General features: G+C 39.8%; 1 protein-coding gene across 3 annotated transcripts; it reads right to left on the minus strand.

Annotated features, from left to right (window-relative positions):
* Positions 1–349: 349 nt before the first annotated feature.
* tbx18 (T-box transcription factor 18) lies at positions 350–24,647 on the minus strand. Of its 3 annotated transcripts, XM_072278005.1 has the most exons (9): positions 24,197–24,647; positions 23,636–23,810; positions 22,869–22,970; positions 21,206–21,377; positions 18,666–18,833; positions 17,537–17,601; positions 7,184–7,278; positions 1,083–1,165; positions 350–421 (listed from the first exon to the last, which is right to left on the minus strand). In XM_072278005.1, exons 1-9 carry the CDS (start codon positions 24,627–24,629, stop codon positions 374–376), a joined length of 1,341 nt encoding a protein of 446 aa, XP_072134106.1. In that variant the 5' UTR covers positions 24,630–24,647; the 3' UTR covers positions 350–373. The 3 variants fall into 3 exon arrangements, with proteins under 3 accessions (XP_072134106.1, XP_072134097.1, XP_072134116.1); XM_072277996.1 differs by lacking the exons at positions 350–421; positions 1,083–1,165 and adding an exon at positions 2,171–5,184; XM_072278015.1 differs by lacking the exons at positions 350–421; positions 1,083–1,165; positions 7,184–7,278 and adding an exon at positions 15,510–15,565.
* Between the last annotated feature and the right edge of the window lie 1,592 nt (positions 24,648–26,239).

A 26,239-nucleotide genomic window follows, 5' to 3' on the forward strand; every position in this document is an offset into this window, starting at 1 on the left:
ATTAGCTAAAACTTCATGAAAATAGTTATAAAGGTATAAAAAGACAAACTATCATTTAACTAAGTAACAAATTATGTATTTAAATGAAAAACAGAATAAATTAGAACAATATCAATACTACTACTACTGTACTATAAAACTGTGTATTAGTTCCTATTTTTTATCAACAGAGGAATTCATCCAGTACACCTGTATGCTGCCATATTCTTTTGATTGACTGTAAATGAACAAAATCAGTGTAGATAATGGACTGCCTTCAGACAATGCTATTGATGATTGAATCCTCCAAATCTTCATTTTCAATGTAATATTCAAGATGATTGTCGATACCTTCAAATTCTTCATTGTTCCTACCTTGTTGAAGTCATAAAGTTCATTCATTTTCAATCCCTGCTGTTTCTGGTATCTCCAAATCTGAATGCTTGAAACCACAGTGAGTGAGCAAAGCAGTTCTAAATTGTCTTATTGCTTATTTCTCACCAACTCTTAGAGACAAAAATCCCTGCTTTTTGAACACAAGCAACTGACACTATTTAAAAACAGTTCACTCTAAGCACAGTGCAGTGTCTGAAGGCCAGGCAAATGCATGCGACTGACACTAGTTAGAAACTATTCGGCCATAGTCTCCTGTCCCAATTAAGCAGCTGCGTCCCAAATAAATGAAGAGACTCCTGGCTATTTTGTCAATTAGCTTTTGTTCTTTAACAGTTGGCCCAAGTAACCTGCCCAACTAACTAAAATGCACTGTATTTTGTCTTTATTTGTTCCTTTAAATCCCTTCAATTCAAAGACTTCTCTTTGACTGGATTGCTTTATTGATAATTAACATCATTTCATGGTTAGTCAAAACTCCTATAAAGTCGTGGAGGTGGTAACATCAAGGGATGCCTGCTAGACAGAATAGATTCTTTCCTACTCTTGATGGACCCTTTCTCCTCAACTCATGTTTGCTTAGGTCATCTTGTTATTTCTCATTAAACTAAGGGTACAGATCAGTAGTGTTCAAATGCTGGCTTCTTAATTCTAATCAAAGCACTAATTATATTAGCCTTATATTTAATCGGAATTGCAAAACACCTCACCTCCTTTTTAGCAAAGTGGCTGGACGCGTACATCCTAGGCTGCCAGTTTTCACTAACGTAATGATCAGAGAACATACAGTAATCTGTAACAAAAACAGAAATGCTGGAAACACTCAGTAGGTCAGGCAGCATCTGTGGGAAGAGAAGCAGAGTCAACATTTCAGGTAGATGACAGTATAAACTAGGATGATATCCACCTTATTTTGTGACATAGACGAGGCATAAAGCATGCCAATTTTAGACTGGGTTGGCCTGCTTCCAAAATGGAAGTTATTAACTTTACTAGGAAATATAAGGATATTTTCATTTAGGTGTTTTGGCTCTCTGTCAAAAATAGGTGTGAAACACTTTGAATATCTAAGCTAAGAGTCCAAAGTCTTCAGCAGATCTCCAGTGAAAAATATATATGTGTACCAAGTGAAGAACCCTCCTCACCCAGAACTATACAGCAGCTTTTGCACTTGACGAACCAAGAGGAACAGAAGAACGAGGCCTGCTCCTTCACCCTGACACCCAATTTCATCCCGGCCAGCAGCAGGCAATCCCTCCCAAAATGAAGGACTGTTGACAGCATGATATGACACCTGAATCCATGTGGAACAGCAGGTAGATCCTAGCAAAACAAAGGCCTTTGTCGTCCTATCTTTTAAATCACTTGAAAAGTGACAAGGTGTTTTGTGATTGCTCATTAAGCTATATCAGATATTTCCTTTTATTGCACTTCTATTGCACGACTGTACCAATGAAATCCAAAGTAGATTCGATTTCCACTAACAGATATTAAATATTAAACATACTGCATTTTCCAGAAAATGGAAAATGTCACTATTATTGTTAATATTAAAGCAATCAGTGTATAGTATCACTATACAGCTATGATCCATAGCAATACTACTTCATTGTAGATATCAGAATAACATATGAAATGCATGACAGCTTCAATATCTCTCTATTTCCTTAAACACAACAAATGAACTAATCTAGCGAGATTGGAATCTTTTTGGTGATTTTAATTAGCACTTTGAAATTTTAACATTAATGAATGTTTTAGGCACGTATTCATGTAAAGTCTACATTTTTTATTGCCAGTAAATCTTTGCAGTATCATTGTTACATATTTACACTTCTAAACAATTTCAAAGTACAGCTTTTTAACAATATTTGACAAAGCTATTCACGATTGATAACTTAGACGTATGTCCTCACTGCTAAGTAACGAAACGAGAAGAAAGTTTGGCACTTATGGTATGGTGTAATTCAGAAAGGGAGTGAAAGATTGTAGTCCTTGTGATGCTGGTAATGTACTCTATGGAATAAGAACATAATCTTACCCAAATTACCTCTATTATTTTAAAAGACCTTATCATGCAGCTCTTAAACTGGTAAAATTGCTTCAAACACCAGAATCTTGTAAATATATGTATCTATATTTCCCAAAGTAGAGTAAGCAAGATGAAATAATCTTGAATCATATCTTATTTTCTTTATCCTATTGCATATATAACCCCAAGATACTTGAGAATAAAAAAAATCTTCCCAAATGGGAGATAATTTGCAGATATATTCTTAGTGAATTATTATTTATTGTAGTCATTTCAAGTGCTTTTTTATGAGCGGTATTATTATATTTCCAGGGCATTAATCTCTGATAATACAGTCACCATTTACTAAGAGTTAGGTTGAAAATCTTTTTTTTAAATTTAGCAGCTACTCAAAATGGGGGCATGATCAATTTATGAGCACCGGCCTATGTCTCTTATTTAGGATTAGTTTTAACAACATTTGTAATTATTGCTTATGTATTATGTCTGTCACAAAGCTATCCATTGTTGTCTCTTATTTTAATTGCTTTATCCCAGACTAATAAGGGAGAACATCTTGTATATTTTTCATGTAATATTAATTCTATACAGTACATTTGACATGTGATTCTCAAGCATTACCACCTGATGCCAAATGTATTTATTGGCTATCTGGAATTACATTTTACATTTCCAAACAGCATAATTAGGGAAACTAATCTTCCAGATATTGTAGACATATAAGATCCCTTTGTATAGGCATACAATTAAATAGTATATCAAGCTGTACTTATACTATCGGAGAGATCTCAGAAACTATTAGCTCTTAAGTTGGCTCTGTGATTATTCCCAAAGGCAATCATGAGAGAAGGCATGGCTGATTGTACAAAAGTTGGAATATTTTATCGTATTTCCCCCGAATAAGTGCACTGCTTACTTTACTGCCATAAAATGAAAGTAACTCAATATATCCCTACATTTTAGTTTGTTTTCTATATTTTGGGGAGAATTTCATACAGGATTACATCTTAATTAATATAAATCACTTCTTTGTTTCTGCCTTATAAATTGACATGTTGATTGTCATCTTTTATGTTAAATTGGAAGGGTTTTAAACAGGCAGTTTTTAAGTATAATGTAAAAAAAATGAGAAGAGAGAAATCAAATATTATTTAAACTTGATTCCATGGATATAGTAAAGATTAATCCAAGAAGATTGTGGAAATGATCAGTACTCGGTATTGAGTGCCTTGATTTTAAGGGCCAGCTCCAAAGATCAGACCGTTATTTAAAGGGAAGATCAATTTTCTATATGGGGAAGATCATCCATGTAGCATTGCTTGTATACAAGTCACTGTACACGTAATCCTATGAAAAGTGCACTTGTGCGGCCATCAGGTTCAGACAGGATCAGCCTTTGCTGTGGTGATACCCAGTATTTTGGCAGTCTATTAACAATCACAGTTTAGACTTATGGAAAAGAAAGGTTACTTGGCAAGAACTGAAAGGAGCCAAAGTATATAAGACTATATGTCACTCCAGGACAACACTCCCAGGGCTGCCAAGAAAAAAGTTGAAGGCAAGGAAGAAAAGCCACCAGATGGCCAAAGAACGGTGCTTGTAAGTTTATATGAGGTTGAATGTTGAGACAGATTCATTTTGCATCCTAGCGTCTTGATCGACTTCACATTGTAACCAAGTCCATTCACTATCTGCCACAGTTAGTGAATTCAATTGCCAGTTCAAAAGACGGCGTCAATATACAAGATACATAGTCAATAATAGTGACTCTTGAAAGCAACTGGCCTTCTTTTCCACTTCATTTGTTCCTTTGTCCTTTGAGTCTCTTCTGAGAGCACAGTTGGAGCACCATTGCACCTGACACGCCATAGGACAATGGGAACAAACACTTCAGTAGATGCAAAGTCTAACGTTGTTCTGATCCCCAGCATAATCAGTAGAAGTTCTACTATTGGCACTGGTCAGAAATGCATTTCATACTGGGGAAAGTGTTGATAAATGGAAGGATCTCCATGAATAATTCATTACATAACATTGCAAGTTTCAGGCAGCACAGCTATCTTGTCAGACCAAATGTGCTGGAATCTGAGATGGTGAAGCTGTTAAATTCCCTAAAGACCGTGTGTCAAACATGTTTTGCTGGCTGCTATTAAGAATATGCACCCCATCCACAGTGGGCAAGATCTGCCGATCAGTCATAGTACCACTGGGAGACGAACCCAGAAAACCTCCTTGGGAAGAAATTATTTTCTCAGGGCTGGCGGCCAGTCTAGGAGAAGTGGAAAAATTATATCCATATAAGCCATATGGGCTATGCAGTCTGAAGGTACTGTAGGAACCTTGGTGGGTCTGATTGGTAGTGAAAGCATTATTTGATGGTGAAGGCATGATGTACTGTAGCTGAGGAGATGATATTCCAGAGATTGGCACTGGCAACCCAGGTTGGTGGCAGTTGAATGCTTCTCCTTCGTTGCCTGATATTGACATGTTCACACTTGCAGTGTTAGCCACACCAATGTAGGAAGGTGTCCTCTGAGTTGCAAATGTTTCACTGCCCGGGCTGGTCAGGCGGTTGTAGGTTTCGGCAAGACTGCTGCTGTATCTGTTAAAAGCCAGGCCTGTGCGGTTGCAGGTTGTGAAGTCTGCTGGGCTCAGGTTGCAGAGTTGGCCACCATTTTGTGCCAGATGGAAAGCTGGTGAGGAACAAGAAGAGCCAGGCAGACGATGTGTTGGAGCACCGCTTCCTGGGTTCTGGTGGGCAGTTGAAGTTACTCTACCACCTATTAAGAAAAGCATAGTCTCTTTGCAAAGTTTGTTATAGTAAACATCTTGTAAATACTATTGAATATGTGAAAGCTGACTAACTCAGCATATGAAAATTAAAGTGACAAACATTTTTTCATGTTACATAGTTTCTTAAAATTACTTGTCACACATGTCTAATTGGGTACAGGTCCTTCATAAATTTTTAGCTTTCTAGCCATTTTAGCACAGTGGTATGCCATCTACGATGTCAACAAGCATTGTAGAGAAGCACAAATGGCCTACGACTGCATGCTCAGTAAATCAGAGGTTATTCATTAAACAACTGGCAAGGAGGATCTCTTATCTGCTGCTACAACAGGTGGCATGGTTGTTCCTGCTGCTCCACCAAGCTGCCTCTACTCCTGCCTCCATTCGTAATCGTCCCCAACCCTGACCCTGAGCCACTTTCCAAATCTTTCAAGCAACAAATGGTGGTAAGTAGATATCAGGTGAGCACATTGCAAAATCACTCCTTTGACAAAAAGTGAGGTAACTTTAATTGTTCACCACTATGGTCTTATACCCTGGCAAGAATTAGTGTCTTCAGCAAAAGAAGAAATTTACAAAATTCATGCTCCCCACTACCATCAGATTTCTGAACAGTAATGAACTAATCTAAGAATACTACCTCACTATTTTCATTACTTATTTCATTTATTTTTTTATAATACACTGTATTTATTCCGTATTGTAATTTGTTGTTTGTTTTTCTGTATTGCATGGTATTGCTGTAGCACACCAATAAATTTCATGATATATGTCAGCAATATTAAACCTGATTCTGATTCTGATTCAGATTATTGCTTTATTTTGATCCAAAGTGTTAAAGCAACAGTTTACTGTTTTGCTTATCTTGTTAAATTTACCTCTTGTTTTTGTTTTATTTAAAGCTTCAATGCTATTACAGTTTTTTCTAAGAAAAACACACTGTATGGTTGAATCTTGTCCCTCAGCTGGATGCACACAATTTGCATGCCCATGCAAGTATAATCCCCAACTAGAATTTAGGAGTTTTATCAAGAACTATGTATCATGAATTTTATTCATGCTCCACTTAATATTATACATACATCTAAAACTCTCAATGTGTAGTCACGCCCTTGAATTTGAAATTTGCTGTTTGCACAGCTGCTTTGAAAGAGTAGTTATATCTTGTGCTGGTGCGTGGTCAAGTGGTTAAGGCGTTCGCCTAGTGATTTGAAGGTCGCTAGTTCGAGCCTTGGCTGGGGCAGCGTGTGTGTCCTTGAGCAAGGCACTTAACCACACATTGCTCTGCGACGACACAGGTGCCAAGCTGTATGGGTCCTAATGCCCTTCCCTTGGACAACATTGGTGGCATTGAGAGGGGGAGACTTGCAGCATGGGCAACTGCTGGTCTTCCATACCTTCCAAGGTGCAAATCCATGGTCTCATGAGACTAACGGATGCCTATAAATATATATATATATATATATATATCTTGAAGGTACCACCAAATTGTTCCTTTAAACTCAGACACTGGTATACAGCAGGCATAAAAACTGCATTAATCAGTTACAGATTATCTTGCATTGCAAAGTGAAATTAATATATTAAAGTACTAGAATGACTAAAATCAATTTTTGTTATTATTAGTTTTTAATGATTTCTGGTGAAATTAGTATAAAATAAAGTACTATTTATTGACAAGCAGGAGAAAATCTGCAGATGTTGGAAATCTGAGTAACACACACAAAATCTTGGAGGAATTCAGCAGGCCAGGCAGCATCTACGGAAAAAAGTACAGTCAATGTTTTGGGCAGGACTGACATTCGAAGTTTCGGTCTGAAACGCGGATTGTACTTTTTTCCATGGATGCTGCCTGGCCTGCTGAGTTCCTCCAGCATTTTGTGTGTGTTACTGTTTATTGAAATACTTTTTGTCTGCCTATTGCTTTAATAGTGTTTAAATTTGCTGATGATTATTAATGATCGCAAAAAGAAGCCAAAGTACTACCTTGTTTCTGAATTCCAGGTATATCTTCAAAGCTGAGGGTCCGCAAAGAGGGTCTCCAGAATGCATAGGATTCCACAATCGCCTCTAATCCCATTCTAGTTCAAGAAAATTACATCATGAGATATGTTTAATCATTTATGTACAATGAGTTTAAATAAATTTGGAGAACTTAATTTATTGGTTATTTAAAACTTACTTTTAACAGCTGATCATTAATTACAAGATTTCAATAATTGAGGTAGAATCTTGAGTCATGTCCATATCCTGCAACTTGTTGTATAATTCCATGGGCAGGCGTAGTACATCTTAAGTACAAGTCCAGTATTTATTATGTTTTCAAGATGTTATTCAATAATCAATAAATTTTTGTGCCAAATAATTTCCAAAATAGCCACACATCAGGAAATAAATCATGTAAATTTCACATGTAAGAGAACGGGGAGAGACAGTCCTATTATTAGACCGTAAGACCATAAGACATTGGAGCAGAACTTGGCCATCTGGCCCACCGAGTCTGCTCCGCCATTGATTCACGGCTGATCCTTTTTTCCTCCTCCTCAACCCCAGTTCCTGGCCTTCTCCCCGTAACCTTTGATGCCATGTCCAATCAAGAACCTATTAATCTCTGCCTTAAATACACCCAACGACCTGGCCTCCACAGCTACATGTGGCAACAAATTCCACAAATTCACCACCCTTTGGCTAGAGAAATTTCTCCAAATCTCTGTTTTGAAAGGGTGCCCCTCTATCCTGAGGCTGAGCCCTCTTGTCCTAGACTCTCCCACCATGGGAAACATCTTTTCGACATCTATTCTGTCTAGACCTTTCAACATTCCAAAGGTTTCAATGAGATCCCCCCTCATCCTTCTGAATTCCAGTGAGTACAGACCCAGAGCCATCAAACGTTCCTCATATGTTAACCCTTTCATTCCTTGAATCATCCTTGTGAACCTCCTCTGGACCCTCATCAATGCCAGCACATCTTTTCTTAGATGAGGAGCCCAAAACTATTCACAATACTCAAGGTGAAGCCTTACCCGTGCCTTATAAAGCCTCAGCATCACATTCTTGCTCTTGTATGATAGACCTCTTGAATTGAATGCTAACATGGCATTTACCTTCCTCACCTCTGACTCAACCTGCAAGTTAATCTCTAGGGTGTTCTGCACAAGGACTCCCAAATCCCTCTGCATCTCATCTTTTGGGATTTTCTCCCCATTTAGAAAATAGTCGGCACATTTATTTCTACTGCCAAAGTATATGACCATGCATTTTCCAACATTGTATTTCATTTGCCACTTTCTTGCCCATTCTTCTAATCTGTCTAAGTCCTTCTGTATCCTATCTGTTTCCTCAACACTACCTGCCCCTTCACCAATCTTTGTAACATCTGCAAACTTGGCAACAATGCCATCTATTCCATCATCTGAATCATTGATATACAGCATAAAAAAAAAGTGGTCCCAACATCAACTGCTGTGGAACACCACTAGTCACTGGCAGCCAACCAGAAAAGGATCCTTTTATTCCCACTCACTGCCTCCTATCAATCAGCTAATGCTCTAACCATGCTATTAACTTTCCTGTAATACCATGGGCTCTCAAATTGGTAAGCAGCCTCATGTGTGACACCTTGTCAAAGGCCTTCTGAAAGTCCAAATATACAAGATCCACTGCATCCTCCTTACCTATCCTATTTGTAATCTCCTCAAAGAATTCCAATAGGTTTGTCAGGCAAGATTTTCCCTGAAAGAAACCATGCTGACTTTGTACTATCTCGTCCTGTGTCACCAAGTACTCCATCACCTCATCCTTAACAATTGACTCTAACATCTTCCCAACCACTGAGATCAGGCTAGCTGGTCTATAATTTCCTTTCTGCTGCCTTCCTCCATTCTTAAAGACTGGAGTGACATTTGCAATTTTCCAGTCCTCTGGCATCATGCCAGAGTCCAATGATTTTTGAAAGATCATTTCTAATGCCACCACAGTCTCTAACACTACCTCTTTCAGAACCCTAGGGTGCAGTTCATCTGGTCCGGGTGACTCATGTACGTTTAGGTCTTTCAGCTTTTTGAGCACCTTCTCTCTTGTAATAGTAACTGTACTCACTTCTCTCCCTTCACACACTACAACGTCAGGCATACTGTCAGTGTCTTCCACAATGAAAACTAATGCAAAATACTCATTTAGTTCATCTGCCATCTCCTTGTCCCCCGTTATTGTTTCTCCTGCCTCATTTTCTAACAGTCCTATATCCACTCTCATTTTTCTTTTATTTTTAACATACTTGAAAAAACTTCTACTGTCCACTTTGATATCTTTTGCTAGCTTGCTTTTATATTTCATCTTTTCTCTTCTGATTTCTTTTAGTTGTTCTCTATAGTTTTTTAAAAACTTCCCAATCCTTTATCTTCCCACTCATTTTTGCTTTGTTGTATGCCCTTTCTTTTACTTTTACAATAGCTCTGACTTCCCTTTCCAGCCATGGTTGTACTATTTTCCCATTTGAGTATTTCTTCATTTTTGGAATACATATATCCTGCACATTCCCCACTTTTCCCAGAAATGCACACCATTGCTGCTCTGCTGACATCCCTGCCAGCTGCTCCTTCCAATTTACTTTGGCCAATTCCTTTCTCATATCACTGTAATTTCCCTTACTCCACTGAAATACTGCTACATCAGACTTTACTTTCTCCCTCTCAAATTTCAAGTTGAACTCAATCATATTGTGATCACTGTTTCCTAAGGGTTCTTTTACCTCAAGCTCCCTAACCACCTCCGGTTCATTACATAGCATCCAATCCAGTATAGCTGATCCCCCTAATATGCTCAATGCAAACTGCTCTCAAAAGCCATTTCTAATAATTAAGCAATGAAGCTTAGCTTGATTTGTTATTACAGATCATCATCAGCATTATCATGTGCTGTGTTGTATGATGTGGGTGATCATGGTCAATGACCATGATTATTCTCGGCGAGTTTTTCTACAGAAGTGGTTTGCTTTTGCTTTCTTCTGAGCAGTGTCTTTAAAATACAGGTGATCCCAGCCATTATCAAACTCTGCAGAGATTGTCTGCCTGGCGTCAGTGGTCACATAACCAGGACTTGTGATATGCACCAACTGCTCAAATGACCATCCACCACCTGCTCCCATGACTTCACATGAACCCTGATCGGGGGACTAAGCGGGTGCTACACCTTGGCCGAAAGTAACCTACAGGCTAGTGGAAGGAAGAAGTGCTTTATACCTCCCTTGATAGAGATGTATCTTCACCCTGCCACCACAAATAAATAAGGACATATTCTCTCCTGGTCTCAGAGGAACATTCACAAGGCAATTTAAGGGACAGTCATTTTAAAATCAAAGTAAGAATGGTTCAAATAACAGCTAGATTTAGATTTATTTATACAGTATTATTTCCTAATTTGTTAATCTTTTTGAACAATGTATAGAATTGTTTAAAATTTATTTTTATTTTTGCCTCTTGGCTAATGGCCGTTGGGACAGTTAATTTAAAACTATAACCTCATTCAATTCTTACAAAGTTGTTAATATTTAAGCATGTTCCAACATATTACTATTTCACCAAGCTTAGCTTTGCATGAAGTCATTCAGGGAAATAATTGCATCCTTTCTCCTAATGTGTGAATGCAATCCAGCTTTTAGGGCACCATGTCTGTTTATCTAAATAACAGTGGAACAGAACCCCTGGCATTTTTCTTCCCAAAACTGAAATGAGAATGAATCACTTTCAATTTTTTCCATTTCATGCTGGTAATTTCATATCCATCAGGAGCCCATGTTGCAATGCCATACAAATGGTTTAAACATCATATTTAAATGATTGCACCATTCACATGCAAACTTTTCAGACAGTACACCGATTTTAAAAGCCACATCTGAATTGTTTTTGCCCCAACATAGTTTGGTAAGCAAAATTGGTACAACATTGATAGATGAAAAAATATCTCCAGTAAAGTTTGCTGGAGAAAATAACTATAATCAATGAGATTTTCATTTACAACAGAAGTATAAATTAGCATCAACCAGTTATAGTTTAAGCCCATCATCGTTTATACAACCACAATACAAAATTAGCTTTTCTTTTATGATACCTGTGTTAAAATCATTAAGTTATAAAGAGAGAAAGAGACCCTTCAGCTGTTCATACCAATGAAGTATCCATCTATACTTATCCCATTTGCCAGAACATGACCTACTATGCTTTAGTGATTCAAATGCTCATCCAGACGCTTCTCAAATGTTGTGACAGTACCTATCTCCAGCAAATTGGATTATGGAATAGATGGCTTTGTGGCTAAGTTTGCTGATGATACGAAGATAGGTGGAGGGGCCGGTAGTGCTGAGGAAACGGAGAGTCTGCAGAGAGACTTGGATAGATTTGACGAATGGGCAGAGAAGTGGCAAATGAAGTACAATGTTGGAAAGTGTATGGTTATGCACTTTGGCAGAAAAATTAAACGGGCAGACTATTATTTAAATGGAGAAAGAATTTCAAAGTTCTGAGATGCAACGGGACTTGGGAGTCCTCGTACAGGATACCCTTAAAGTTAACCTCCAGGTTGAGTCAGTAGTGAAGAAGGCGAATGCAATGTTGGCATTCATTTCTAGAGGGATAGAGTACAGGAGCAGGGGTGTGATGTTGAGGCTCTATAAGGCGCTGGTGAGACCTCACTTGGAGTACTGTGGGCAGTTTTGGTCTCCTTATTTAAGAAAGGATGACGTTGGAGAGGGTACAGAGAAGATTCACTAGAATGATTCCGGGAATGAGAGGGTTAACATATGAGGAACGTTTGTCCGCTCTTGGACTGTATTTCTTGGAGTTTAGAAGAATGAGGGGAGACCTCATAGAAACATTTCGAATGTTGAAAGGCATGGACAGAGTGGATGTGGCAAAGTTGTTGGATGGGGGAGTCTAGTTTGAGAGGGCACAACTTAAGGATTGAAGGGCGCCCATTCAGAACAGAAATGCGAAGAAATTTTTTTAGTTAGAGGGTGGTGAATCTATGGAATTTGTTGTCACGGGCAGCAGTGGAGGCCAAGTCATTGGGTGTATTTAAGGCGGAGATTGACAGGTATCTGAGTAGCCAGGGCATCAAAGGTTATGGTGAGAAGGCGGGGGAGTGGGACTAAATGGGAGAATGGATCAGCTCATGATAAAATGGCGGAGGAGACTCGATGGGCCGAATGGCCAACTTCAGCTCCTTTGTCTTATGGTCTTATGGTCAAATTCTCAGTCAGTGTATTCCAGACAGCAAATACCCTGAGTGAAAAAAAAATTCAATCCCTTACTCCCTTACTCCTCAACTTAAACTTATGCCTTCTTGCCTTAGGCACATTTTACATAGGGAAAAGTTTCTATCTGTTCTGTTTAATCCTCTCATAATTTTGTATATCTCTCTCAAAAACCTATTCAGTCTCCTCTACTCCAAGGTAAGCAACCCTAATCTTATCCCTCTCTTCTTATAACTGTAACTTCCATCCTGTTCAATCTCCTCTACTTCCTCTTCATTGTAATCAAGTCCTTCCTATAGTGTGCGACCAATATTGTCCTCCTAGGATATTCAAGTGCATTTGTATTTCTGCACTTGACTGTTAAAATAGATTCAAGCTGCTTTACTATTATGATAGAAAATAAAATTAAGTTGTTTTAAATAGATGAACAGAGGCCCAGATTCAGCTATTAGTAAATGCAGTGGAATGACCCATCACTTTAACAAGCAACTAGCAAGCAACATGCAGTGAGGAAAAGTGATGGACATTGTTGTACATCATATTATTCCTCAATAAATTCAATCCACTAGAGCTGTGAAACATAGATCACAATTTTCATGGTTTCACCACTTAACCATTAAATAATCAATCAAATCACTTCAGAAAATTTAGAATATTTATTAACAACGTAAGAGGTGTTTATTGTCAATCGATCTCTTTTATCCAATTACTGTATGTGCCAAATCTCTGTGCTTCAGGCCTTAGAAATTCCACATTCAGTTTGTGGAATACGACTGCCATACTGGACATTATTTCAAACCCTACAAACTAATGACAGCCAGCCTCTCCTGGTTGACCACAAACATGACCAATTATAACCTGGTAAATGAATGGAGTGATAAACCACAGTCTTTCACTTTCCAAGGAAAATGTGGACAGTACTTAGCTGATGTTCTTCAATGTTACCAACCAGTACTCACCAGATTCTCTGTTGCCTTTGGTGCAATGATTTCAATTTGCATTTCCAGCAAGCTAATGGGCATAAAATCTTGAAACTTAAACAAGGTCATGTCTAACAAATGAGGATGGCACTAGGATGCCCTGATCCCAACAAACCAAACTCCTAATTCTAACAAACTTCTACAGATATAGTGTTAAAAGTATCCTGATTGATTGCACCATGGTCTGTCATGGTAATTTAAGTGGACAACAGGGACACATCCTCCTTCCCCTACCCCCCCCCCATTGGTAGTATCTACAGGAGGTACTGCTTCAAGAAGCTGACATGCATCATCAAATAATCCCCACCATCAGGCCATACCAACTTCTCGCAGCTAGGATCGGGCCTAACAACTCACACTACCAGGTTCAAGAACAGCTATTTCCTTTTGACCATTAGGTTCTTGTACACCACTCCCCTCCCCCAGCAAAACCTTAATCACTAGAGTGTCGCAATACCGTGACTATTTTGATCATTTTGCACTAAAATGGACTTCATTATTTTGTGCTCTTTCTTGTAAAAATTGTGCATAATTTATGTTTAGTATATTTTTTTCTTGTGAGTACTGTGTATATGATGCACTGTGCCTATGTATACTGCTGCACGTAAAATTTCATTGCCCTGGTACACACATGTACCTGTGCATATGACAATAAACTTGATTTTCACTTTGACCAGTCCAGCAGTCTCTCGCTTCAAAGGATAAAGCTACTGGTGATCTGCATAAATGGACAAAACCAGAAATCATAGATGATATTCAGCTAGAGCTATTTTCTTTTCTGTTGGTCGTCTAGACCTGCTTTCTTCTTGATAGAAGATGAGTCTTCCAAATACCCAAAGGAAGAGAAAAATCAGTGAACAGCTAAATCAGAGAGGTGATTTTGGATCATTTGGGTAGGTGACTCAAAGAGGGAGGTGTGAGCCATCAACTGATGATCAATACCTATGCAAATATCCAAATGTGCTAAATAAATTAATTTGATTTGTAATTGAGCAATGAAAGTAGAATTTTGAAAATGAAATTTGCAATATATAAACAAAATAAAGACGTTTCACCAGTTTTGAAATTTTGAGATGATGACGGACCGGCTGCCCATTTAAGCAGGAGTTATTCAATAGAAGGACTGATACTATAGGAGATAGAAATAGGTGCTATTTTTATATACTGTTAACAAAAAAAAATAATAGAAACCTCATTTGATATGTGAAGCCTGAAACAATGGCCAATACAGGAGGTGAGTTCAGTGTCAAATATCTAAAGCTAATGCTAATTTTGGATTTTTCTGGAATTGGCCAAAGGAATTCACAGCTGATATTGGTATTGGGACTGAATGTGAGAATATAGATTTAAAATGCAGAGACAACATAAGCTTGAACTGAAATGGCAGAGTTCTGTGTTTGAACCTCAGGTAAACACAAATTATATTCATGACAATGAGAGATTGCATATAAAATATCTAGATTTACTGAAAATATAAAGCCAGATGCAGGAAGGTCAGAAAGGTGTTGTAAAGAATACAGGCAGGTTAATTAAGTGGGTGGGAACATAACGTGACAGGTAAAATACAAGGTGGAGGAATGATAGATTTGATAAAAAAAAGTAGAAACACAAGATAACATTTAAATGGTAACAAGTTTGCAATTCAGAGGGATCTCGGTGAAGCACGTGATTTACAAAAAGTCTTAATTCAGTAATAGCAAGGAATGAAGAAAACAAGTGACTTGTTAGTGTTAGAAAAGAATTCAAATACAAAAATTCTTTCTTCACATGTATGTGATGTGGGTTGGTAGAAATGTGTAAAGGCTGATACGTTTATTCGTGAAAATCTATAGATGTATTATAAGGATTGTTCACTGGAGTGATTCTTGAGATGACATATCTTACTTGTGTTTGAGGAGAAGAGAGCCCTTAACTCCAAGTGGAGTCATCGGGATGCTGTCATGACGGCGTTTTTTTAGCTGGTTTTATTATTTTTATTAGGCCGAGTTGCTAGCTTGATGCTCAACCCAGCACAGATGGAAAGCGTGCAAGAGAGCCAGCTGGATTCGAACTCAGGAGCCTTCACTCTGAAGTCCGGCGCTGATGCCACTATGCCACCAGTCAGTGGTCCGGCGCTAATGCCACTACACCACCGGCTAGCTAAAAAAAAAGGTTGAGGAGAGATTGATTAGAAAAGGGCTTATATTCTTGGAGATCTCCCAAGGTGACAGTGTAGACCTAATCAGCCTATGAATAGAACTGATCTTGTTCCAGATGGAGAGGGGAACTATAAGAAAATATTTATGAACTTGGGAAATAGCAAGGGAAATGGTGTCAAATGATGGGGCATTGGTATCATAAATAAGAAAAAAAAGGGGAGCAAAAGACAGACTAAAAACAGGCAAGACTTGGGGTTAATACATAAAAAAATTTGGGGCCAACGTTACAAGACTGCAGAAGCAGGGAATGAATAGTACTCTGTTCCCTTCAGGGTGTGTGAGGATAGTAAATGGTTTAGCAGAAAATGATGAAGAAATCAGCAGAGGATGCTCAGCATATTCTGGCTATATTTATGTAGAAGGAGCTCTGTTACCTTCCTGCTAGTGTTGATCTGGCCATTTCCAGGGAGCAGATTACAACTGGGAGGATGCTGAGATAAGGAAAACTCTTTAACTTAATTCTAACTGTGATAATACCATGCTCCCACCCTCCATTGACTCTCCTCCCCTCCACTATTTGTCGTCAGACTGTAGAATGGATCTAGAGGAGTGTTTTAAAACCAGCATATACCTGAACATAAGCACAAGCCATTGGGCAGATGCCGGAAATCCAGAGTAATACATACAAAATGCTGGAGGAACTCAACTGGTCAGGCAGCATCTCAGGAGAGAAATAAATAGTCAACATTTCAGGCCGAGACTCTTCATCAACACAGGACGTGTCAGCTTTGTTTCTAAGTCCAGAGACACTGTCTGACCTGCCGAGCATTTTAAGCATTTTCTATTTTTTGTCAAAATGTTTTGTTGAAAATTAATTTTCTTTTCACTGATCATATTTCCATTGCACGGATTAAAGAACAAAACAGGGGGACGGATTGACAACAGACTCGATATCTCGGCCGAACGGACGACTATTCACTCATTTCCATAGGTGCTGCCTGACCTGCTGAGTTCCTCCAGCATTTTGCGTGTTTCGCAGTAGAAGGAACAGCGCCTCCAGTCCACGCTAATTTTGCGGGATTCGTAGATTGCGGAAGCTTCCCAAATACACTGCCATCAGTACAACATTTTCCTAGCAATAGGTCTCAGCGCTTTCCAGGAAAATTTACACTGAGCGCCGCAGCGCGAACAAGACTTAGTTACCGCCAGCAAAAACTGGACCCAGCGGTTTGGACGCGCTTACATCCCAACGGGTCAGGTACACTGAGGGCAGCTGTCACCGTGTCCTCTCTATTTATGTATAAGAATCTGGCGAAGGATTTAAATCAAAGCGTAATTGGCCCAAGTTGAACGAGGCCAGGGTCGTGAAAGGTGATCAAGAAAGTCGGGCGAGATGTTTGCTCGTTAATATTTCGATGCCATTCAACGGCCTTCACCCTGCCTTTATGGGGGGGGGGGAGGGGGGGTGTCACAGGCGTTTCGCAGGAAGCTACAATAAAATGTTTATTGGGTGGACTTCGGCTTCACTTTCCCCAGGAATAAGAGCTTTCGCGTCCTAGTTAGTGTCGAGATAAAAATCGCCTCCTGGAGAGATGTTGCCAAGGCGATAATTTACACAGGATGTCTTGAACTTTTCCTACTTTATCACTTGCAGCGCTTGCGCTATCAAATAGCTGAGTTTGTTCAGCAGTTAAAACCATCTTTTCCTGTACTTTTTAGAAGACCAAAGCCTGGTTAAAAAAAAATTAAACTTTAAACACAGGAATCCGACTGAAAGAGAACTGCTGCGTCGATCTCAGTATCTTTTTCTCTACTCTTGGGAGAGGGCTTGTGGTGCAAGTTCTAATTATTTCGATGTATGGAAGGCGTGGGAAGTGTGAGGTCGGTTTGAAATTTTACTGTAGCACTCAAGGTTTTACATTACTGGCAGACAGAGTTCACATGACTTCTTCAGTGGAATGAAACGATTTACCTGTTGCGCCCTGAATCACGGAAACCCTTTGCAAACGGATTGCGGTCGATCTTCAGCCTGGTGATCTGACACAGAATTGGAATTGGCATTAGGGTGATCATTGTCAAAGTCTCGGTTTAAGTTTGCTCATTGCTACATAATGCAGTTCTCCATAAATGAAAATGAATCCCATTATTTCCATGTATTTTGCTCCAAGCAGCAGACGGAACATTGACGGCCTCTATTTTTCTATTCCCCTCACGCACTCTAACGTAGCCTTTCTCTCTCTCTCTCTCTCTCACACACACACACACACACACACACACATACACAAACACACACACACACACACACACACACACACACACACAGACACACACACACACACACACACACACACACACACACACACACACACACACACACTTTACCCGTCCTGACCAAGAATTGCAGATCCGGAAAGTTGACTAACACACACAAAATGTTGGAGGAACTCAGCAGGCCAGACAGCATCTGAGGGGAGGGCCCGAATCGTCGACTCTTCATTCCCCTCCGTAGATGCTGCCTGATCAAAAGAGTTCCTCCAGCATTTTACGTGTGTTACTCTTGATTTCCAGCATCTGCAGAATCCCTTGTGTTTTCAAACCGAAGATTGTTATTCCACAGATGCCACCAGACCTGCTGAGTTTTTTTTTACCCCGGCTTTGTCTGTTAATGTTCAGTTAATAAATCTAGTGGGACGAGCATTTTCTAAAAAGTTATCCAATTAACTGACGTCAGCTAAACTTACACCGGTAACACCGTAGATACATTACTTCAGACAGAAGTTTAAGTCATTCTAGTACTCTAGACGCATTAAAATAGGAAACTTTAAAAATCAGAACAGCTGTTTTGCTTTGTTAATCATTGGACACAACTATCTAAATATAACACATTCTCAACGATATTTTTAAAATGAGGGAAATTATGTGTAGCGGACCCATGGACTCCGGTTACACAGCCATTCTGTAAAGACGTGGTCAGAGGAAATTGAACAGAGATTGTAAAGAAAAAAACTACAAACCAGCGAAGATGGATCCGAGCGTACAGGAGAACATTACTCGTTGCGTACGGTGCTAGGGTAAGGACGGATCTTCCGATCGCTTCTCACCTGCTGGTTCTGGTAGGCGGTCACTGTGGTGAAGACGGTCTCTGAGAAAGAAAAGTGCTTCACCCCGTCTCCTCTTGGGATGGGTTTGACGGGGGACAGCTCCTCTCCACACTCCTTCCGAATGATGTGCACCCGGGGCTGGTACTTGTGCATCGAATGCAAAATGATCTGTTCCAACAACAAGAAAACGAGATGGTTAATTGAGGACGGAATCAGGCAGTGTCCTTAGCGCTTCAATGTTCGTGACCCATTGGGCAAATATCCATAGGAGGACAAATCATCTGTCTCCACATCGTAAAATTGAGGAACATTCATTATTTCGGATTCAATGGTTTCGTTCAGCGTTCCACCCAAACCAAATCTTCTCCGATATGCTTCTGTGAAATAAACAGTGTTTTTCTTTTGCAAAATACTTCCCTATTCGTTCTTGCTGAACTTTGATTTTACCGTATGCTTTCCGTAGCATCGCTAATCTGGCAGATGCCAATAGTTTGTGGTAAATGCAGAAATGCATACCCTGCTGTTGGGAAACGATCTGTTCAGTCAGACATTCGCGGGTAATATCCCTTTAAATACTGCAGTACAACTCGACACCCAGCCTTTCCCTCTGCGATGTTACAAGTTCACCAACTTAACGTCCCCGAGAATTATATTTCAATTTAATGCTTTGTTTTAATTCTCAAATAAATATCAGCACATTAAAATGATAACCGTTTTGTTAACTTTACACGCAGAATCGCAAATCGAACATGAGATGGGAACCAATCAGCCAAAAAAATATAAGTCTTCAGTTCTCATATTCAACAGCCGGTTACCCAGCGCGACTTTGTTTTATTTCCGAACATCACCCGACCATCACCCAGCCGCCTTTAACAAGATTGCCGTAAATCAAGTGAAAATATTCATCAATCGCACTTCGTAGGTGAAGCAATGGGGCTTCTCATAGAGAGAGAATGCGACAAGAGGAATGCTGAATGCTGATCGAGGAACAACGCTTTCGGACTGTAGCGTTTGCACTGCTCTGGAATAAACGGAAAGCGCGTTTCGAAGGATTCTTCAGTGCAGGGTTCTCCTCGACCCGAGAACCTGGTTGTGAAAGCTCTCCCACTCCACAATGGCAATTGTAGCAATCAAAACATAATAATTAAAATCAGATTTATATTGATGAGATTAAGTTTTAAAATTCGGAAGATGTGAGCTTGATTTTTAACGTGAATTTATTTTATTGTTATACATGTAAATGCAAAGATTTGCAATTGCGAAGAAAAAAAGTTTATTTAGCAAGAAAACCTACCGCCTTTATCCAATCTGGCCTACATGTGGTTGGTTCTTAACTCTTCGCTGAACTGGCCTACTAAACCACGCATTTGATTCGGACTGCTACAAAGGATTAAGGTCTGCAGCTGTTCAAAATGTCCCCCTCAACCTTCCCAGAATAACTACGGATTAGTAGCAAATCCCGTCCTCGCAATCAATGCCCGCATTCTCAGAATAAAACGTATCTTTTTTTTATTATTTTAGCTGCATAAATTAGAATAGCAGCCCACTTTCAGTAATACAATGTCTTCAACGTTAGATTCCGGATTACCCATTTACCTCTCTCCCCGCTTTTCTTGACCTCACTGCAGTGACGCCTTGCCAGCCTCGACTATTCAAACAATCCCATAGCGTCCTGGGATCCCAGTTTATTCAGAGAACTTCGAATCCGAATCAGGTTTATTACCACTGACTACTATTGTCGTGAACTATGTTATTCTGCGCCGTTGTACAGTGCCAAGACATGCAAATTACTATAAATTACAGAATAAATAAATAGTGCAAAAACAAGCGAATAGCGAAATAATGTTCATGAGTTCATGGAAGACTTTGTAAAATGGAACCAACTTGCTAAAAGTGGAAATACAAATCATAAAATATTGTAATATGTTATGGTTCCGGTAAAGATGGTTTTCAGAAGTCAGAGCAGAGTATATTTAGAACTGTTCGTGTTACATCGCGTGTTTCTCTACTGAGTTAGATTCTTCATTTCACAAGATAACATTAAACTTTCAACCATTAAATGATTTACATATCCACAATTTGCAGGATATTCCGTAATGTAAATCTATTGTATAAATGTTAAAATAAATACGCAAACGTCTTTCTTATCTCGATTCTGGTTTGTTACGGGAGTTTGTGCCACATTTGCGAGATTAAGTAGTCGATCCTAAATAATTATTTGTCCTTTTAAAAATGATTGGATGTCCATTTAATGAGCCTGGCCTTGCTTAAATAAACACATTACCTAATCTGAATCCATCTAATAAAGTTCGAGGTAGTTTTAAATAAACTCTGCCGAGAGGAGGCGTCAGAAACAGAGGCAGCAACCGTGCGCCAGATTTTTTTATACTGGTTTAAAGTGCAAGGAGTCACTCGCTCGCGATCGATTACAGAATTACTGGGTCGATTTGTATTTTTTAAGATAAGCAGTTATCTCCGATGGCTTTGAACTCCGCAGTACATATAAGAGGAAGCGGAGAGGACGGGGAGCGAACACTCACGTGTCCCTGGTCATCCAGCTCGTTGTTGGTCAGTTTGAGTTTATCGAAGCTGATGACCTGACGCATCCAGGTGTCTCCCGAGGCTGGAGAGTCAGGGTGGATGTAGACCCGGGGTGGGACTGGAGAATCAGCGTTTCCGGCCACCATCCACTTAGAGCTGTGGTACACATACCTGCAACGGAGGAAGATACCAGGGCAAGAGTCAGAGTCGTACAGAATAGAAACGGGTCTTTCAAAGTTCCACTTATTATCAAAGTGTACAACCCTGAAATTCGTCTTCTCGGGATAGCCACGAAACCAAGAAAGAAAAAGAGCGGCAGCACGATCATCAACCCCAAAAATCCCCGCACAAAGAAACGAACAAAAACGGAACAAGCGCCTCGACCCCAAATCGCCCACCCCCGGCACACAAAATAAAACGAGAAAGATCGGGCGAAAAAAATACAAAAAAAATCTATCAGACTGAAAAAATGTCGATAGTCTAAGCCCACCTCCAAAATGGCCTACTGTTTCCAAACTCATCGATAAAATACCAATTAAACATTATCAAACATCTTCTTTATTGTTCCTCTTTTCGTGCTTGTAATTTATCATTTTCAAAACTAGCAAGAAATCGTTGTCAAAATCAAGAAGCCTGGTTAAAAGCAATCTCGATATAGAGCCTTTCCAGTTTACCTGAAAATAAATATAAGTCTAATCATCTGTCGAGGTTCCATACCTCATTGTCGCAATTTATTAATGTAAGGCGACACTGAATTAAACTTCGTGGTCAATATCCAAGCGGTAATTTTAAGAAGTAGATAAATCGTTCATTCTGTTATTGCTGCAACCAATGAGTGAAATTAAGATTAATTACTGGAAGATGTGAATCGAAGCCTACATGCACAATTCTGCGTGGAGTTAGAGAAGGAAGACTAGAGATACACACTAATGTGATTGAATCGGGGGTGATCTTATAATAAAGATTTCGAGTACGCAGTATTGTTAGCTACCACCACTGTTGGACGGCGTTCACAGTCCGAAATAGGATTTTGGTTAGAAGCGTGGACGATGAAGGGTACTGCACAACGGCTGCAAGATGTTCATCACTCCCGGAAGGAAGCACCCAGAGAGATGCATCCTAACGCCAGAGGACCGGTATTGCTGCAGACAATTTCGTGGTGTCTATTTCTTATTTTTGATTGAGTTTTTTGAACAGTCGTGGTCGTCACGGTGCGACCCGGGTCGAGAAGCCAAGCAGCCAGCTATTTAGGATTTGTGGCAAAGCTTCTATGCACACAACTTATATGTTCCGATTTATGCCCAATAGCACACGAAGTTGGCTCACCCAGGTATATCCAGCGCCCCTCGGTGCAACTATCTACATCCGTCCAATCGCGTCTTCTAACCAGATTACCGACAACACAAAAACAACAAATACTTAAAATCTTGATATTCGTTGAATAGGTATTGTTTTAAATTCGACTATTTCATTTAGCACCCGACTATAAGGGCGCAAATTCCGACTGATAGCGCCCACCCATCGCACTCTCTCCATCTTTCTTCTCTCTCTCTCTCTCTCTCTCTCTCTCTCTCTCTCTCTCTCTCTCTCTCCCTCTCTCTCTCTCTCTCACTCACACACACACACACACAGGGGCTCCACTCTGAATTTTAAACTGGTTACCTGTAACGCTTGTTATCCACTGGAATGATGTCCATGGCGATATAATACTGCTGATGAGGATCCAGGCCAGTGATCTTAACCCGCATAGCTGGGAACATTCGTCTGGAATCGATTAAAAAAAAAGAATAAACATAACAGCGTTAAGGCGGGAAATGATCGAAAATATCATAGCTAGCTATTGCTAATAGTGTAGACCACGCTAGATCGGACATAAAATCCTAAACCGCAGAAAGAATAAACGACCAAATGACAGCATAACCAACACCCGCCATTCCAAAAGGGGGAAGGAGACAATTTAACTGCACAGAACAGATCCCAAACGCAGCTTTAAAAAATAATGATTCCCACTCAGCCTGCGCGGGAATTAAGTAACTCAATCGAGCTTCGTGAATAGATTAACAACAAAAGAGAGTTCCGAACATAAGGATTTTCCCGATACTAAGTTGTGATTTTCACTTTCCAATACGCAAGGAAGCTCTTTCAAAATATTTACAAGCGGGCACATGTGGGTTTAATCACGATGTGCGTTCCTCGATACAGAATAAATAGCATAAACCTTCAGTGCAATATCAAGCAAAATGAGGTGCATTAAATATTCTGAAACAATTAGGAGACCAAAAGAGAAAAAGTTAACACTGCGAGTTCACAAACCATTCTCTATAATGAAGGGACCAATATTCTAGCTCTAACTGTCAAGAAAATAAGTACGCCAAAAAAATAAGTACACCTTGACTGAGGGGTGTTTGGCGAACCGCTGTCAGACTGACCTTCCCGCTTTGGTGATGATCATCTCCGTGCCGATGTCGTGAAATCTTTTCCACAGGTCAGCACCTTGTAGTTCGGCGTGAATATCTTCTCGGGCGGTGCCGCACTTGGGCGGTATATAGGCCTTAGTGACTATTGGAGGGGAAGGGCACTCCAGTGCATCGTCCCCGTTCAGAACTGAAGCATAAAGGGTCCAACATGAAATACACGATAGGGCTGAGATTATACTTAATGCAAAGAAAAATGATATAGTAAAAGTTAATTATATAGGCATTGTAAACGCATATATATTTTAATTGCATTTACAGCCCAGCAAGGACTATAATGCAAATGATTTAGTTGATTTATTAGCAACTAATGAGTGGCTAACGTTACACTTTTTATAATCTGAAACCGATGGCTATTAAGGGTTTTTTTAAAAAACAGATTTTCCTTGATGAAATCTAAACAGAAATCGAGCGCCAAAGTAGCAATTCGGCGTGTAACCGGGTGGCTTCCTTTAATTGCACTGTCGTGAGCAAATCACGGGCAAATAGGAAACGATTTAATGTGCGAAAACTCACCCGATCTTTCGCTGTAGTCTGTGCCACAGTTTCTCTCGTCGTCTGAGTTCCTGTCCTTCCCCGACGCATTCACAGGCTGGCTTGTTATTACATCTTTTATCTCAACACCATTCATGCAGCAATCGTCCAATTTCCTCTTCTTCTCCGCTCCGATCAGCGCTTCCACTGAAAAAGCGTGAGCCTTCAAACTCATTGTAGACGGCGATCTCCTTTTCTCAGCCATTCCACGTCGGGCTCTGCTCTGTATGTGTGCAGGAGACAGATTTTTTTTGTAAGTTTCTTTTCCCCAAACTCCCAGACGGAATCCAGTGTGCAGATTATTGCTGAAAAAAAGTATATAAGGGCTTTGAGAGTGACGGAGAGAGAGGGGCAGAGAGAGAGAGAGAAAGAAACGGGGGTTCCTTTTTGTCCAATGGGCCAAATGGAGTGACATCGACTGGGCACGCCGCGGGTGGACTCTGAGCGCAATTAGGGCTGGTAATTGAATTTTGTTGCCTTGATCTGTCAGCACTTACAAGCAGGAGAGCGGTGGACATACTTCACCCGTCCAGCTACACGCGTGTCAGTTACAGACGGCAGGGGGGCGGTAACCTGTCAATCACGCCGCTAGCGCCCTATGAGCTGGCGACGATTGTCCTCCTGGACCAATGTGAGTGCACATATAATTATCATTTTCTACTTTTGTCCTAATATGGGACATCGTCTAAGTATCAGTCAACAGGTTTCTGCTTTACTGTAGTCCGCTTTTTTGGAGTGTTCTAATGGTTTTAACGATTCAAAGCATTACTTTTACTTCCCATTAAGTCTCCGACAGCAGCGGTTTGATAGCGCGGGACACAGCCTTCGTTATTAATAAGCGTAAACAAAAATTACATTTCAGCGAAGCAAAGTTTCAAATAAATCCAATAACAAGAACAAAATTCTAGATGGGTAAGAGTCAAGGTGGGGGGGGTGAGGGGGGTGAGGGGGGTTTATAAAAGTCTCATTCAGTGGTTAATAGTGGACTCTCCTAAAATGATACATGTCAATTTTTTTGTTGAATTAACTTGTCATGAAGTTTTTAAAAAAGTCCAGATAAGAACTGAGAAGGATTTCCTTCTGTGGCAAGTAGCGTGTTCAGCGATGCCAGAGGTGTTTTTTTTTCAATTGTAGACGTATATTGAGTGAGCAGTAAATATATTGCGGGTAGTGAATCATCGGCAGATGCCTAGTGAGACATCTTTATAGAATAACGTAATGTGTCAAAGTATGTCGACAAGTCTTAATACTCGAAGTAATAAATGCTAGTGGTAAGACAATTATCAGAAAAATAGTCAGATTGATTAACAAAAAAAATATTTTCTGGCCCAACAATACGACTGAATACAGCTGATATTTATGCTTTTCACGGATAAGAGACGAGTTTTAAAGAAAATGCATGTGTGCAATGACCTAAATTGAAACCAGTAACGAGGCAGAGAGTTTCCTAAACAATCCGTTGATTTTCAACGCGCCGTCAATAGTACATGAACCCTGCAAATGGCAAAAGCCAAATGTGGATCCATAAAGAAACCAAAGAAATCTGCTTTGACAATATTCAGTCATTAACAGGTCTTACAGTGTTCCATTTGCAAACCACGTCTTGTAGGAAGTATTTCAGTAACTATTGTTCAAGAAGTTCCCATAATTTAATGCCTAAGTCGTTTCAGCTGGACCCAGATAATGTTACAGTTATCCAAATCAAATATATCGAAACTTAATTCAGGTTGTTAGCTGAAGTCCGATAACTCGATAAGGGTAGAAACATCTTAATGCGTCTGTGAACATTTCCAGTTGTCTTAAACTGCGCCAGATAAGTTTACAACATACGATATACGACCATGATGCCTGCGCAGGCTTCTTGTTACAGCGCTGTTACCGCCGTCCACTCTCGCGGTAGATTTCACTGCTTCAAATAAATATACAATGTTCCCTTAAGAAGACACGAGGTCTCCGCCGCAGTTACTTCCCATGGCAATGTCCCGATCTGCTGAATTTCTGCGAAAGAGCATTTATTCTAAACTC

The sequence above is a fragment of the Mobula birostris genome, chromosome 2, assembly GCF_030028105.1.
Source record: "Mobula birostris isolate sMobBir1 chromosome 2, sMobBir1.hap1, whole genome shotgun sequence".
Taxonomy (NCBI): domain Eukaryota; kingdom Metazoa; phylum Chordata; class Chondrichthyes; order Myliobatiformes; family Myliobatidae; genus Mobula; species Mobula birostris.